Raw genomic sequence first — 16,963 nt, forward strand, 5'->3', positions numbered from 1 at the left:
TTGGGGGACTCCGGCTCTGCAACGGTAAAGAGGAGTTAATCTCTGCCCAAGCAGCTTGACAGACACACATCAAGGAAAGCTGAGCAGACCGCTGTATCCCTCAGACATTATCTGTTGCTGCTGTGTGTGACTAAAAACATGCACAGTTGCACACTCAAACTGTGACATGCCTACCTCAAGTGACGCGGCCCCTGCGCCCCAAGGCTCGTAGCTCCGCGCACCCTCGAGGTTTTCCTCCGACTGGGCAAACCTCCCTGGGCAAAGCTCCTGAGGTGGCAGGATGAAAATGCCACATCTCCAGAGAAGGAACTGGAAGTGCTTGATTCTGGGGGAGGCAAAGCCCTTCCCTCCTTCACCTTTTGGCCACAGACAAAAATACCCAACTAATTTGGAAAAAATAATTAAAAAGACACTGCTGAGCCACACCTCCACATATCAGTAGCCCTTCTTCTCAGCAATCATTGTATCTGTATTAATATCCATCAGATGTACAGGATGGCAGCACAGCCCCTGAGCCCACCGGCTCTACGATGCACATGGGATGGCTGCCACGTTTCTGGGGCACAGTGGAGTTGCTGCACCTGCACACACCAATGCTGCAGCACATATGCGTCTCTTCACCTTCCCACATTACACTTTCACAGCCATGAGCAGCAAGGCCAAGAAGGGCTGGGGCTTCCCAAAATGTATGACAGCTCCCTGCTCAGCCTGAAACTTTGGTTGCCTGTCCGGACTGACCCAGGCTGCCGGCATGCTCCTGCTTTGCTCCCAGCCTGTGGGAGGTCTCCGTTGGGGTACCTAGCTCTCCCAAGAAATGTGCTGCAATATCCTGGGAGAGCAAGGCTCCCTCAGGCATGATTTTAATCAGAGTATACACAACTCCCTAATGGCCTCCAGGCAGCTGGAGGCAGCTCCTTCTTCAACTTACCTGAAGGATTTACCATGCAGGGAACACATCAAGCATTTTTACAAAGCATTGATATAGAAGGCAAAGGACATTAATCATTAAGTTTGCTACATACCACTTGTACAGCTGGCAGCTCGGCAAACGCTTGCCAGTCTAAGCAATGTTCCCTGTTTCCTTATTCTTCTGCTAGGCAAACTGATGAACAGAGAGGGGCTGTTTTTGAGAAGGAACACTAGATCCCAACTGATTTTAACTCAGGTCTACCCATAGCTAACAGGACAGCCTACAAGCAAAGCAGCCAATGGCCTCAGAGAAAGAGATGGAGACAGATCAAGAAAAGAGATGTTAACCACCGTTCTCCCTGCCATTTTGTTAATGCCATGTGGGGGGTTCTGAAGTAAATAGGACAGTTTTTCTGTTTAATGGCCAATATGCTTCCTCTTCTAGAGAACGCCATATTTCTTGGGACGTCTTCTTGCTCAGGATAAGGGCAGAATACACTTTTTGCCCTTCTTTCGCTTTTCTCCTCCTTCCACCTCAGTATTGTAAAATGGCCACAAAGGAGACCGAAGATTTGTATATATAGGTCTCCCTTGCTATCTGGACTGTGATTACACAGTTATACAACTTGTAAATACGATTTTTTAATATTTCCAGAGGTTTACTTTTGCTGAATGGATTTGACTGATACATTGCTGTTAGTTTAGATGTTGGCTGTGACAGAATGATCATGAGTCACTGGTCTGCACTGGCTTATTTTTATGTGCTACTGTCAGAAATCACTTATGCCCTTCTTGTTAAGTTCACTGAAAGCACAATGTCTCAGCAAGTTAAGTTCTTTGTGACCATCTTCTTGCTTTCAGTCCTCTGCATCAGTTTGCACGTCCCGGGGACTGTAGATTGGTAAGTCTTGATGCCAAAGCATCCAGACTCCAATATGTGTTTTTGTTGCTGTGTCTTTTCTGGAGAAGCTGCTGATAGCTGGGTGGGCAGGATGTGGGAGTTGGCAGCCTGTGACTATCAATTATTCATAGTTTAATTCGGCATTTCAACAGTATTCCTCCTGGGTTTCCTCCACTTCTGGAAAGTAATGCTTGAATATTTTCCAGACACCAGGAATTCTGCATGGTCAGTTAACTCATGTCGTAGAGCAAGGGTTGCAGTCCATGTCTGTAGGCACAAAGCTCCTTTCTTCCCTTCTCAGCACAGACATTCAGCCTCAACCCTCCTCACCAAGTTGTCCCTACTCTGAGGGCTCTTCTATGGAAATAAGCCTTATCCTATTTTTATAGTGTACAAAGACAGGCATAAAAAAGGCTAAATACTAACTACAGTTTTATGGCATTTGTAGTATAGCTGTCATGAGAGATGACAACCAGAACATTAATAGCTAATACATGAAGTACAGTTTTACGAAAACCAAGCAGACTGGAATTCAGTGCTACTCTAAAGTATACTTGACACCTGTGTGTGCTTGGCAGAGAATGTCGTACAAGGTAATGGACATGTCACCTGAATTGCATTATCAGCTGTGCTACAAGGTGACAGAGTAATCTTACGGTCTTCTCCAACGTCCTCTTTCCTTTGCTTCTACAGTTATAAAAGCAAATGCCAAGTTTTTAGTTTCCACATGGCTTGGCTCAGCTCTGTCCAAAACTACTTGAGATGCTTACCACCCAGCACACTGCTAGCAACTTGCGGCCTCTCGTAGGAGCCCATTCAGGATCTAGAGTTCAGCAAGAATGGCAGAAATAGGTTCCTCCACAAGATCACATTGATTGCTGGAAGTGAGCATCCACCATGGGAAGCCCAGCAGGCTCGCCCTGGTGTAACCGAGATCGCCAGCCTCCCTGGCCATTAGCTGATTTGCTCACATGGAAGTGCCTTGCAATGAAGGGCGAGCAGACTGCAGAGGCAGCTGCAGTCTTCTTTTGCTGGAGGTGCTCCTTCTTTTGCATGTTCTGGCACTGGAGGATCTATTTCTGGCTCATTTTCTGGTTCTGAGAGTTCAGGCGAGCTTCTGCATGTGTCCAGGAGCTAGCTGGCCCTGCTCTGACAGCAAAGCTGTGCACAAGGGTACTGTAGCGGGAGCCCAACAGCATGCATGGGATGGATGCCCTGCTGAAAGCTTCCAGGCAGTCTGTGAGGCTCCATCCAGCTGCTGGCTGCTCAGCCTTGCATGGCTCAGAGCTGCCACAGGAAACTAAGCCAGAACCCACCAGGGGTCTGCCCTGCTCTGCAGACCACCCGCCTGCAGGCAGGTCAGAGGCTCTCCACAGGCACGGAGCATCCTACAGGCCTGTGCTGTCCTCTCCAACCTGGGGACACTACTGCTGAAGAAAAGTCTGCTGTGTGCAGGGAACGGCCAGGCCGGGCATGTCACCACCTGCAGCAGGACGAGCTCCCACTGCAGCCCTGTAGGCAGAGCGAAATGCTCCCGCCCCAGGAGGGAATGGCCGCTGGGGCTCAGCAGCACTGTTTTAATTTTTTTTTTCAAGATCAGTTGCATGCTTGCTTTCTCCCTACTGTGGCAGGTTATGTGCTTGAACTCTGTTTTTAGATCTTGGATTTTTGAGGGGTTGGTTTTAGTTACATCCTCTTTGAATTACTGATATCTGACATATAGCACAGCTATAGCACTGTTTGCCAGATGTTATGTGTATGGCAATTGTAGCGTTCACTCTCTGCCCCACTTATTTTCCCCCCAAAGCAATGGAGAAAAAAAACACGTTCCGAATTATTCACAGACTGTTACCAGTACAATATTTTTTCACTTGCTTATCAAAACCTCACTCTCCCATATGACAGTGAGGGAACATATTTTTACCTAAATGTGATTCTATGGAAATTTGTTTTAATTTGAAGTATCAGTGGTGGTTTTCTTGCATCCAAATTAGATGCCTTACATTATTAAAAGCTACAAGACTGAGAAGCATGAACTAGCTGTGATTTTGGAAAAAGCAGAAACATGTAAGAACAGGACAACTGAGACGAAACACAGTTTCTAAACTTTGTGCACATCTTCCACAGCTAAAAAAGTAGAAAGTGTCCTTAAAGGCTGCCAACTAAAAAATATAAACCCAATATGATTAAGTATATAATTTCCTAATTTCTAAATTACTAAAGGAATTAAAATTACCATCTTTGTGTAATACAGTGCTAAGCTCACAAGTTAGATGTTTGCTCTGAAGTCATCCATAAACTCATGCTTGTTGACATAGTGTGAATGTACAGGCAAATTAGTCATTTTGGTAAGCAGCGGTTCATGCTGACTCTTACTCTCTCGGTAAAACTGAAGCAAACCTATGACTTCATTCTTATTTCTTTTAGGAGAAAAGAGGATTAGTTAAAGGCGCCAAAGCCTTTTTACTGCTGAAAGAGATGACTTGATCTACACCAGTCGCCCCAGTTGACAAGATCTGCAGAAAGCGCTGCTTGATATTGCACTTACAATTCTGTTACACAGGTCCCACTCCAGCGTGGACCAGAATGGTCTGAGTCAAGCCTGCATTTAAAACCATGTATTTGCTGAAACGTTTTGGGTTTAGGGGATTAATTTATGACCCTACTCTAAGGAATAATTTGATTTCCTCTATGTTAAAAAAATTTACTTTAAGATAAATTCACTGCAAGCAATATTCAAATATTCATAATTGTTATGAACTCTATAAATTTTTAGTGTTTTCCATTATGCCTTTCATAGTCAAATTTCTGCTGAGGCCTCTCCAGTATTATTTTAGTAATTTCAGCATCTTTACGATGGTTGAACTTATTTCCATGCAAGTAATGAACTTGCACCATAACATATGTTTTGATCACTAAGCTTCAGTGCTAGAGAATATGAATTTAGAAAAATTTAACCCAGTGCCAGTTCTGAATTTTAGTTTTTTATTTCTGCTTCTTAGAGGCTTTTCAGATTTTGACTTTAGGAAGAAGCATTTCACCTTGGAAAGAGAAAAGGTAACATCCTCACATTAACTGCAGCATACTGTAAATAATAAAACAACGTACCACAGTACCCTGGAGTTCCACAAACTGTCTTCATGGTCACCTGATCTTCCACAATCTTGGAAAGTCCAAAGTCAGCTGTTAAGATTGTTTAGGAATATTAATGTTTTTAATTCCTTGTAAAATCACCATTATTTTACACTGTATATGTAATTAAATGAACATTTAATTATTAAATGAACAGTACTGTCATTTTCAGAGATGAGGATCAATTTAAAGAATCTACCCAGACTGCAATCCAGAAGCAAAATTTGTCCGTACAAATGAGTATTCCTGGCTTTTGCTTGGCAGAAATGCAGCTTGTATTTTATCCTGAAGACTGCACAAAGCCAATACAATGGGATGCCTAAGGGCGTACAAGCAGTGATCCAGAAATGCATTTTATGTATACATTCAGCTTCCACTCTGTGAGTAATCCAATAAAATTAACAGAACAATTTTAGGTTAAAAAATTGTGCATCAGTGATTTCTTGGATAAGGGTCAGCGTACGCAGTCCCTGCAAGACAAAATCCCAGCAGTATTTTGATAGAGGGCTTCTAGGGGCATGGAGGTTGTGCCAGGGGAAGTACTAATCATCCTTTTTGCTGTGTTTCCACCCTGAGTTACTACTCAGACAGCAAGAGCCTTCATGATGTTACACATCGTACTTGCATGACTCATTTTTTAAAAGACAAAAAACCTGAAGTCTTCACAACTTTCTTAGTTTTCACTGAGAATAAACTGAGCTTCTTCAAATTTCAATTTAGGCGATGACAATCTGGCCTTAAAAAATGCAAAATAAAAGTATTTTTGTTTGATTATAGTGAATTTAAAAAGGAATGTTTTGACTCAAGATCAGGATAAAAATAGTCTCTATTTTACTCTAGAAAAGCATAGTTAGGGTTCATTTGTCCCTAAATGGTTATCATTTATGTATTATTATTTATCTAACCAGAAATACACTTTACTTTTATAAACACTGCCACTCATTGTAAATCAGATCTCAATTTAAAAAAGGCAATAATCTTAACCAGAAGATGAAGAATCACAGCATTTAGGAAAATGCTTCAGAAGCCCCTACACCTGTCAAATCAAGGCCACTGGGTGCTGCATTAAACTATCACATTACAGCTGTTTAGAGCCTTTCCAGGAAAGATAAGAACTAGGATAAAATGTAAATTAAGATACCATCATCCTGAGATGCAAGACTTTCCTAGAAATTTATATGAAATTGCTTGAGACTGGTTTGTGGAAATCTGGCTCCTGCAACCCATGATGAACACCGGCCTGACAAGCATGGGAACACTCAATCCTTGCATGCTCACATGCTCCCATGCTTCCCGGTAAGGGAGCACGAGGTGGTATTTCCAAACTGGTTACATACAGCTCAGGAGCGTTGCACAGAGCTCCTCTTTGCTCAGGAAAAAACTGGGCATACCCAGCATTTTTGGAGGTCATGCCCTTTGCAAGTGGCCGCCATGCCCAACAGAACTGGCATAATACATCCCTGTCAGGAGAGCCTGGTCTCACCTTGTCCTTCCTCATCCCCACCATGGTGCTGATAGCTTCAGATAGCTTCCCTATGCTCTTTGCGAAGATCACTTCTTATCCCTCAAATTTGCCTTCAAAACAGAAGTCAGCCTTGTTCAGTTTGCTTTCTACTGCTTATCTGCACATTTGTACTTCCATGCCAATGAATCTTTCCTCTTAAAATACTACTTTAACAAAAAGAAGGGGCACAGAAGTGGTGCACACAGCTGTATGCTGATCTCATGATCCTTCTTGTTCCTTCTGAGTGCTTTATTCTCTGCAACGTTCTGCACAACTTTGGCTATAAATTCTCTAAGCAAGTATCTAGTTTTGTATTGGTTTTAAAAACACCATGCACAGCTGTGCTGCTGAAGAAGTAACACGCTGTTCATTTGATTATAAGCATTAGCTTTGAATAAAGTGGTGATGAGATGTATATACTGTAAACATCAGTTAGCCCGTATTACCGGTACAAAGGAATTAGGGAAGCATACATTTAATGCTGCTTACCAATTTTTAGTGGTGCATCTGGTGCTGGTGTTGCATAGAGTAGATTTTCTGGCTTCAAGTCACGATGCACAATCCCATTTGCATGCAGGTACTAGAAAAAGAGAAAGTCAAAACATTTAAGTGTGAATAAGATGTTATGGTCAAGCATGAGTTAACATCTTCCTGATAATCTATAGCAGCAGATTAATAATCTGCTACATATGTGAGACAGTCACTTATCTAATTTTCAGTAGCTTTTTTTCTGCAAACCTGCTCAGCACAGGATCTTGGATATATATTGTAATCTGAACAGCAAACTAAAAGTTGGGAAGGCAAAGACAGCATCACGTCCATTTGAGAAGAAAAACATCTCAGAAAGTATTATTGACTTTTTAAATACGGTGGTAGCTTCTAGGAACTAATCTAATAGATGTTGAGATACCTAAGTCTGGCTCAGAGGAGGTAGTTTCTGCACATTATAACATTCTGAGAGATAAGAAAATGGTCATACAACTATTAAACTATTAAATAGACACCTTTGAGTAGAAAGGATGCAGTATGTGTCCTGGGCCAACTATAAAATCCTTGAGATCCCTGGAGCAGACTTCTCAAGGGTTTTAAAACCACCCAGTTGCAGAGTCTCAAAAATCCATCTGTCTTGCTGAAGCACATGCGGTACATGTGAATTCACTCATCACCGAATTCCTTTAAAGATGCTGTTCCTGCCTTGCACTAATGGAAAGAAGAATTTCTGGAATATATGGCTGCCTCTTACACTGCTACAGAGAGACATAGAAAAAATACATAATATACTGATAGACAAAACCGGATAAACTAGTGAAACAAACTCTGTATTTCTTGTTGCTAAAACATTCAGCAGAAACCTCTGAAGCCTTGGAAGAGAGATGCTTAAGGGTAGGATCCCATTATCTTATTTGAAAGTCTCCTGGTCTACATTTTAGTAGCATCTCTCTCAGCTATGTTTTCACTATTAAAAAAAAACAGTGTGTGTGCACTGTTATGCAGCAAATGACAAATGGTTGCATATTCATCTAGAAAGCACAGCTACAGTGTGCACTTGAGTTAGCATCTGAGATGAATTCTTGGCTGTGTATCTCATTGGAATTTTAATTTGTATAAGTTGCCAGTGATTAAATAACATTAAGTAAGAATACATTGCTCTTTCCTTGGGCATTGTTTTAGTGACACTGAGTGCTTTTTAAGTGTGCGTTTCTTACAGTGCAATAAATGTTTTTTGTTGACTTTCTCTAAAATCCCGAAGTTGCAATATTTGTCATGATGTGGCTTGTGGAGATCAGCCAAAGACTCTCATCTACTTTACTTCACAGTGAAATCTAAGTGCTTGTCCCAGCTGTGTTTTCTACGATGAGATAGCTAATCAGTTATCCGAGATAAAAACAGGCAACACTATATGGAAACTGATGGATTCCATACTGCTACATCATTTAATACGGTCACATCTGCGTGGCTGCACACAATCATGTCCACCCTGGATAAAAATATATCTTTATCTGCCATTGAAGACATAACTGTAGCAAAGATGCTCCCACAGCATAGCACAGATGTGTTTGACATGCAGAGGTAACAGCGGCACACAGGGAGTGCACCAAAAGCAATCAAGTTGGAGTGGACAGAAAGAGATGTCGGAACTGATCTGTGTTTATGTGCTGCAAATCGGTTTAGCTGACTCTGTAGGAGTGAGAAGGATTAGACATTTCACAATTGCTCGGTGGAAAGCAGACACTTCCGATTCGTTCATACGAAAAATCTTTGACCAAATTTGTGCAGAGAAATGTTCCAGCCAAGTCTGCAGTCTTCTAGCAGGTCCTTTTTTACACATGCCCATACTCTTAAAAACATTTTATGGTGTGAGGCTGAAAACATCAAAATTTTTTTCTCTTCCCAGAATCACATTTTTGTGGGAGGGAAATTTGGAAAAACTTTGGGAGAAGCTGTTCAACTTTTCCTCCCTTTTAAGTCGTAAAGTGAGACTGGCTAGCAGGGCTCATTCTCAGACACAGAAAGAACCATAACCGACAACATCTGCTAACCATGCTTGCGCCTCATGACTGACTGACTTTTTAACAGATTTGTATTGAACTTGCAGTATGAACTCTTTTTTTATTACAAAGTCATAAGACCCCATGCAGGAAAATTTCCCTCCTCTACCCAGCCTGACATACGCAGAAAACTTGCAGGACAGGGGTGCCCAACAAATGTGAATTGCCTCAATAACCTAGTCTACATCTTTCAAAGACTGCCACTGCAATAGTCTGAGCTCTCTCTCTCGTGTCCCCTCCTCACAACACCTGCAGCTACTCCTACCCTCTCCACCACACCTCCCCTTATCTCCCCAGCATCCTAGCCTAGAATTCCTGCCCACCCATAGTACCTCCTCTGACCTCTCCCTGCAGTCCATATAGATCCCGTCATGGTTGCTACAATCCCTCATCTCAGTCCCTGCTGTTCTGTCCTCTCTCTCCCACTGTTTCTCTTGCTTGACTTCATATTTTGGCATGAGATGATACCTGTGGTGCTTGGACCAGCCATGCATGTGGCTGGGGCTGCCTCAAGCTGCCAGGTCATGGGTTTAACAGACCTACTGTTGGCATCTCGTATCTTTGAGATCTAGCCTCCTGTCAAATTTTGTCGAGGTTGGCCAATAGGGTCAATGGTTTTGTTGTGAACTAACAAGAGAAAAGGGCAAAACAGGAAAAACCCCGCAGTGTTTTCACTGATGCAGAAATGCCATTCTTCAACCATACAAAAGTAAGAGCTAGCCTCGTGGATCCCCAGCCCTCCAAGGGGAGAGACTACTGGCTGAACGTCTGTAAAAGGTACCTGCCTCCAAACAGCCTTGTTACTAAAGGTCTCCAGCACACACAGTGACCTCCTGTCCTCCAGCCTGATCCACCTGTCATTCACTGAGCACATGTCCTGCTCCATGACCTGCTATGAAAGGGACCTTCCAAGACTGTGTCCATTTTCAGCATTGCTCCCTTACTTGGTAAATACCCTGGGACTTGTTTCCAAATTTTCACCAGTCCCAACAGCTCTGCTCCCCATGTAGCATAATAGCTCCTGGTATTGGAGACTACTTGGTAATTACATTGTCTTGTATATATGTGAACAGTATTCTAAGTTAAACTATCTTGATTTAGAAACAGATTTAGTTAAATTAGCATAATCCACTTTGTATAACACTTATTTCAATTTATATACGCTCTATTTTGATTGCTCTTCACTTTTATTTCTCACATATTGATTTTAATAAGCATGTTTCTTTGCAGGCAGTGCCTCTGCAGTGTAAGTTCAAAGACTCTCCCAGTTCAGAGTGCAGCTTTGGGCATTGTGTAGACAGCCTGTGCTCTACTATTTATATGTTATGTCTCTTAATGACTAAATGATGTGATTAAATGAGAAGATCAGGGCCCAAGTATCAAGCCAGAGAAGCGTACTGACTCACTTTATGATCTAGGCACTGCTGAATTACATCACTTTCCCCACCTATAAGATATGGATGAGACTTGAAAAACATTTGAATTCTATGGATGGATGAAGAGTTTTTAGATGTACAGTGCTGTGCAACAGTTTAACATAGCATGCACATAAGATGTGACCATGACGTGATACTCTTATAGTAGCGAAAATGTCCTGTTTTCACTTTCTTCTGATTTTCAGTAGACAATGCCAACCACTAAAAGAAAATAAAGGCATGGCAGTTCTCTGATTGTAGCTTTGCTAATTTGTGTTAACGAAATAAGGTGAATACAGAAAATTTATATTTACATCAAAATTCTCTATTTCCATGGCAACATTACACGGATATATTTAGCTCTATTTATGTCCTGTAACATCTATGTACTAAAAGGTAAGATTTACTTGTAGAATAACAGCACTTCATCTGGCCTGATGAGACGTAGATAGAAGACAGGCCTCCACAGGATCTCACAGCAAGGCCTGTGGAAGAAGACCTTGTGGAAAAAGTCTTCTCCATGCAAGGCAGTTTCATCCGAGCAGCTCACCAATGGCACAGAGAAGAGAAATTATGCTTTCTCATGTAATTTCTCCTCTGATTTTTTTTTTTTTTAACACCACATCAAGGCAGGTGCTATAAACAGAGCCAGTACTGATTTTAAGGAACATATGGCTATTCCATTTAGTGAAAGAGAATGAACAAGAAAAAGTAAAATGGAAACACTAGAGACCCTGAGCAGTTTGTATTAAATTAGTGAATTTAAATGCAAAGGAAATAAAATAAATAGTGAAAAAATATATTTGTGCATCCTATGATCACACTTCTTTTTCAATTGCTTTGGCCAATAAAATGTAAGTAGGCCAGGCGGGTAAATTGGCTGTGCTTCAGGCACACAGTGGGGTACTGCATTATTAGTGTAGAGCATCTCAGATAATCTGGGAGAAATGTATTCTAGCAAAATTGAGTATGATAGTCTTATTACTCTTCAATAAACTTTGAGGACAGACTCAGCGTGACACTAGGTGGGAATAATATACAGGCCCTTTTCTGAAAGACTTACCAGTTAAAATAAAGGCAGCCTTCATCTTGGCCTTTATTCCCATGGTACACAACAGCAACTCATGACTGAACAATTGCTGTGACTCTAATTGTGACTGCAGCAGAAAGATATTATTTTTTCTTTTTTTTTTTTTAAGCTTCTTTCTGATTGTTGCGTGAGAGTTCCTTTTGCTTTTTATTTTATCCTGTAATAGTTCAGGTTCCTATCTAACTTGAAAGATTTTATGACAAAAAGACAAATGAAGACTGCTTAAAACTCTGGCCTTTTTCCTTAATTTTATTTATGGTACCTATTACACAGAACTGTAGAAAAGTAGGGCTGAAATGAACCTGAATCATCTACTCCTCTCTACACTCCTTGGCAGCATCACTTACATCTACAACAGCTGTTTGTCCAATTTATGCTTAAAGACCTCTGGTACTAGAGACTTCACAATTTCCCCAGGCAATTTATTACAGGGCTGTGCTATCTTGACCGTTAGAAAGTACTTCCCTGTGACTTACCTGGATCTTGACAGGTGCAGATGAAGCCCATTACTTTGTTTCTTATATACCATAGAGGCAGAAAGCAGATTATTCCCTTTTTTGCAACAGCCTTTTGAGTACTTGCTACCATGTATACAATCATTTTTCTCTCTAAGACTAAAGGACTTTAGTTTGCTCAGTCTTTTCTTACAGACCATCTTTTCTAGACCTATGATCATTCTTGTTGCTCTCCTCTGGGCTGTATCGACTTGCACCAATGTGTTGAAAATGCAAAAATGTATTCCAGTTGTGGCCTGACAAATTTTACAGGATGTATTCATAAATCCATTTGCCTTTTTTGCAACATATCCCACCCCTGTTTGCCTTTTGGTCCAGTGTAACCTTCAGGTCCTTTCTGTTTTGTTCCCACTCCCATGTTTGCACTGTTGACTATTCAAGTTCATGTACAATTTTGTCCTTGACTCCACAGAAAGGACATTGAATTTTAGCAAAGTTATTTTATTTCTAATCCTACTCTCCAACATACTTGCAGTCTTTCCCAGTTTTATGTTGTCCAAACTTTTCATAAGTGTACCCTCTATGCCATCATCCAAGGTTGTCAACAAAAACACTAAAAAAGCAGACCAGAGAAGATTTCTCCTGAACCTCCACTCTTGATCTTTTGATACACCGACAGACATTCTCTCAGTACAACCAGTCTCCATCCAGCTTAAAGTCACATCATTGTGACCACATTTCCCTAAATTATTGTGAGACTCTCAGGTGAGACAAGTACCAAAAACTTTACTCATATCAAGTATGTATGATACCTTCTGTTCCTCCCCTACTAACAATGCCTCTTACCCTGCTTGAGAAAAAATCAGACTGATTTGGCATGACTTGATCTGGACAAAAACTTGCCTCGCTGGTGACCTCCCTCCTTTGTTATCTCCCAGGTGCCTCATACTTCTTTGCTTCATTATTTACTGCAGATTTTTTCTGGGGAGTGGAGTGAAGGCAGTTGGTCTGTAATTCCTCCCTTCTTCCTCTTGAAGTTGAGTACTACATACATCTGCTTCTCTGCCCAGCCTCCATCAGAAACGAGTGTTACCTGTTAAATCTGTTTCAGACTTAAAAATCTTGCTCTTTAAAGATTGTACTACGAAGGTCACTGGGTGCAACCAATTAAAAAAGATCTAAATGATTTGAATACTCTCTGACTTAAGTCTTTTCTTATTCTAGGCTCACATTTTACTGCTCAGTCACTGCTGTTAATTGTGCTAGGCATCTAGTTATAGCTGAACTTTTACTGAAAACTAGTGGAAAAAAAAAAAGAAGACAAAACCACTGCTGCCTTCTCCTAGACATCTTTCAATAGGTCTCCTTCACCTGAGTTTCTTCTTATAAGGGTGATTGATTTTGCTACCCTTCTTATCTCATGCTAGATGCATCTCATGTTCTGCCCTGGCCTTTCTGACTTTAGCCTTCAAACTCCTGCTATTCTTCCAACTCAGGCTTAAACAACCTGACCTGTTTTCTGCTTTCTGTATACTTCGTGCCTCTGTTTAACTTCAGGATGTGCTGTCCCTGAGCATCGACCTTCGTTCAAGTGGACTGATGATAAACAAGCTGACCCCTGACCACATTGCTATGCTCCTAGGGTCCTGCACTCTCTCTGGCAGGCACAGGGCCACTGCTGGCAGTGTTGCAAGGTCCCTTCTGTCAGCAAGTAAGGGAAAAGTCCTAAAATACCTTTGTTTCCACTTGTGAGAGTGATTCTGAGCTGCACAGCCTTTGGGTTTCATGATGTCTTGTCATTAACCAGCGGATTTTGATGTCAACTGGATCCCAACTCTGGACATGATCTCCAGTGTTGCAATGAACAGAGGCCGTACAGCGGAGATGGCTCTGGCAGCAGTGAGTATCCTCATGATTACTGTTGTGCGTATGCCGTAACACATTAGTGAACCTGTCCTGTTCACTAACCCTTGGTCTGGCTTACAGACCCTCCTGCGTGTATGAATCCAGCTCCCTTGTAAAGTTGCATTAGACCATCAAAAAGATGGTTAAGGGTGCTCCACCTGCACCTCTTGTTCATATCCAGCTCACACCTGCCCTCCTGGGCAGTGCTGCTTTGTAGGGTAGCGCACACTACCTCTCAGGTTAGTGCTGAACAGCCACTGCCGTGGAAATGCTCTGGATCAAGGACCTAGCGCTCCTTTTTCTCCTCAGACAACATGACAGTTTTCTGTGTGCATTGGTTTAGTAGTGGGGAGAAACCTGTGGTCTGATGTTGCTGAGGCAGTGGTTTCATTATATGAATTTCCATCCAGGATGCCTATAATATGACTGCCACATTCATGAATACCAGATTCATTCAGTTTTCAAAAGGAAAATTTCTACCAGTTTTATTACTCCGCAGAATATATTTAGGACTTGCATGTTGAATTTGTTACAAAATCAAGCCTGTAGGGTCCTGAAGGGAGAACCAAAGCCATACATACCAACTCAGTACTGGACATCTTCAGCTCTAAATGCAGTCACTACATCCTTAAGAAACTGAAAAGAGCATGTTTTTTTCTCCCTTTTAAGGAACGTCTAGACTCGGAATTAAGCTCTTTCTGCAGCCCTTACAAAAGCCCTTACAAAAGTGTGTTATTGCATAACGAAAGCTACTGCACAGTAACTTAGTTTGTTTACAGCTATATACTGTTTGACAGAGATGTGGTTAATTGATAAAGTTTCTGAAGCAGTGTCCTGGTTTTGGCTAGGACAGAGTTAATTTTCTTCCTAGTAGCTGCTATAGTGCTGTGTTTTGGATTTAGTAGGAAAATAATGTTGATAACACACTGATGTTTTTAGTTGTTGCTAAGTAGTGTTTATACTAAGTCAAGGATTTTTCAGCTTCTCATGCCCAGCCAGCAAGAAGGCTGGAGGGGCACAAGAAGCTGGGAGGGGACACCGCCAGGACAGCTGACCCAAACTGGCCAAAGAGCTATTCCATACCATATGACATCATGCCCAGTATATAAACTGGGGGAGCTGGCTGGGAGGGGGGATCGCGGCTCGGGAACTAGCTGGGCATCGATCAACGAGTGGTGAGCAATTGCATTGTGCACCACTTGCTTTGTATAGTTTAATTCTTTTAGTATTACTATTGTCATATTATTATTATCGTTATCATTGTTTTTCATTCCTTTCTGTCCTATTAAACTGTCTTTATCTCAACTCATGAGGTTTTTTTCCTGATTCTCTCCCCCATCCCAGGGGTGGGGGGGAGTGAGCGAGCGGCTGCGTGGTGCTTAGTTGCCAGCTGGGGTTAAACCACGACAAGCAGTTAAGAGAAAGTTTAAATAGACTTTTAATAATCTAATAGGACAAAGAAAAAAATATACATTCCTATTTTCTATTCCTAGAAAGGTGAGTGAGTTTACCTTATATATATAGAATGGCAAAGCCAGTCTCCATATCATTTATGTCTAAAATAATCATTCAGCACAGATCTTACGGAGCGCAGAGAAATGAATATGCATCATTCAAAATGGACACTTAGTCATATAGTCCACATTGGTGTAGACTTTGGAAAACAAGACATATGTGGCTTGGGGGAATCAAGAGAAATCTAAAATTTCATAGTTAGTGAGCACCTATGCCCTGTTACAATCTTCTGCATATATCAGTTGATTTGTAATTCACATGTCCAATAATTGCAGAAAAATTACAGATTGATACGAGGACATGATATGTGACCTGGAGCTACTGTAGTCTTATCCTAGAGCAAACGATGCAGTTCCTCTGCACATAAGGTTCCACATCTTTAAAACTGTTGTGACACGTAAGCTGTGTTGTAGATGTCTGAGTGTCAAGTGCAAAAGCGCAACGGGGATACATAATAATCTGTTGTTGAAACTGTGCTGTCCCCACTGAAGTCCATGTAAAATTCCACTACTTCAACTGATTCAGGCTTTACTTAAAAGCACAGTAATATGGGTACTATGAGCGGCCTGTTTCTGTGCTTCCATTTATCTCTCATGCAGCACATAACTTGGAATGCAGAATAGGACCTGAAATCCTGTATGCTTTGGCTTTGGCTGTTGGATAGTTTGATTTCTGCTGATTATGCAAAAGTGCATTTATCTGAATTGGTTGCTTACAGTATAAATAACTTATTTAGGGCTAAAGTTATTCTTTTTTACAAAATAGAAAGCAATAATTGAAATTATTTTGGAAATGCAGGGATTGTTTTGAGAAGTGTTGCATAAGTGTATCTGAGAAGCGTATCTGAGAATTCTTGCTTAAAGAGCTTTAAAAAAAGTCACTGTCAGTGACAGTGTCAGAATCCAGTTCTGTGGGAAACAACAAGGTTCCAGTAATAAAAGTGTGAAATCAAGTTATATACACAGCATAATCTTCCCTCTGCCACCATTCCCTTACTGCAGTCACATTGGCTTTGGGACTGAATGAACAGAAGATCATTTTATCATTGCAGAAGACAAAAACAACATTGATTTCTTTTCTGGATGTATTTCAGCAAGTTTTCGATTTCTGTATCTGGATAACAACAAAACAGAGTCTTAGAAAGGCACCAAATAATGAAAGCTTCTCCAAACATCTTGCAAAAAGACTGTTCTTTGCACTTGTCCTGCTTTTACTGGTTGCTCTGGGAAATTGGAGTATGCCATTATGTCTGCTGCTTGATATACTGACTTCCAAACATTTTCATAAAAAATTAGTTTAGTTAAACCCATTTAACAGAACACTGTTCTAGTGGAACAAAGAATATCTGCCTTTGTACTTTGTATAAGTATGCATTAACCCAACTAATTTGATTTATGATTTCAGACAATAAATCTGTGTATTATAAAAAAGTATGAAGAAATGCATGAGCATAGATGCATAAATCCAAATCTTTTTATTTTCTTTGCTGATGTACTATATTCAAAGTTAAGAGATAGCTCAGAAGGGAAGTTCTAAATTAAGCAATTAGGTTATATAAAGTTTTAACAGCAATCCCCACAATTATTTT

At 41.1% G+C, this 16,963-nt stretch overlaps 1 protein-coding gene across 1 annotated transcript in view; it reads right to left on the reverse strand.

The window, feature by feature from the left end:
• CAMK4 (calcium/calmodulin dependent protein kinase IV) overlaps positions 1-16,963 on the reverse strand; it is a 173,653-nt gene that overhangs the window by 10,796 nt on the left and 145,894 nt on the right. The window contains exons 6-7 of the mRNA XM_050913388.1: positions 6,936-7,026; positions 4,919-4,993 (exon numbers count right to left, since the gene is read on the reverse strand). Of these exons, the coding sequence (XP_050769345.1) occupies positions 4,919-4,993; positions 6,936-7,026 (166 nt within the window). The remainder of the gene's footprint in view (positions 1-4,918; positions 4,994-6,935; positions 7,027-16,963) is intronic.

Source organism: Gymnogyps californianus, chromosome Z (genome assembly GCF_018139145.2).
Source record: "Gymnogyps californianus isolate 813 chromosome Z, ASM1813914v2, whole genome shotgun sequence".
NCBI classification, from domain to species: Eukaryota; Metazoa; Chordata; class Aves; order Accipitriformes; family Cathartidae; genus Gymnogyps; species Gymnogyps californianus.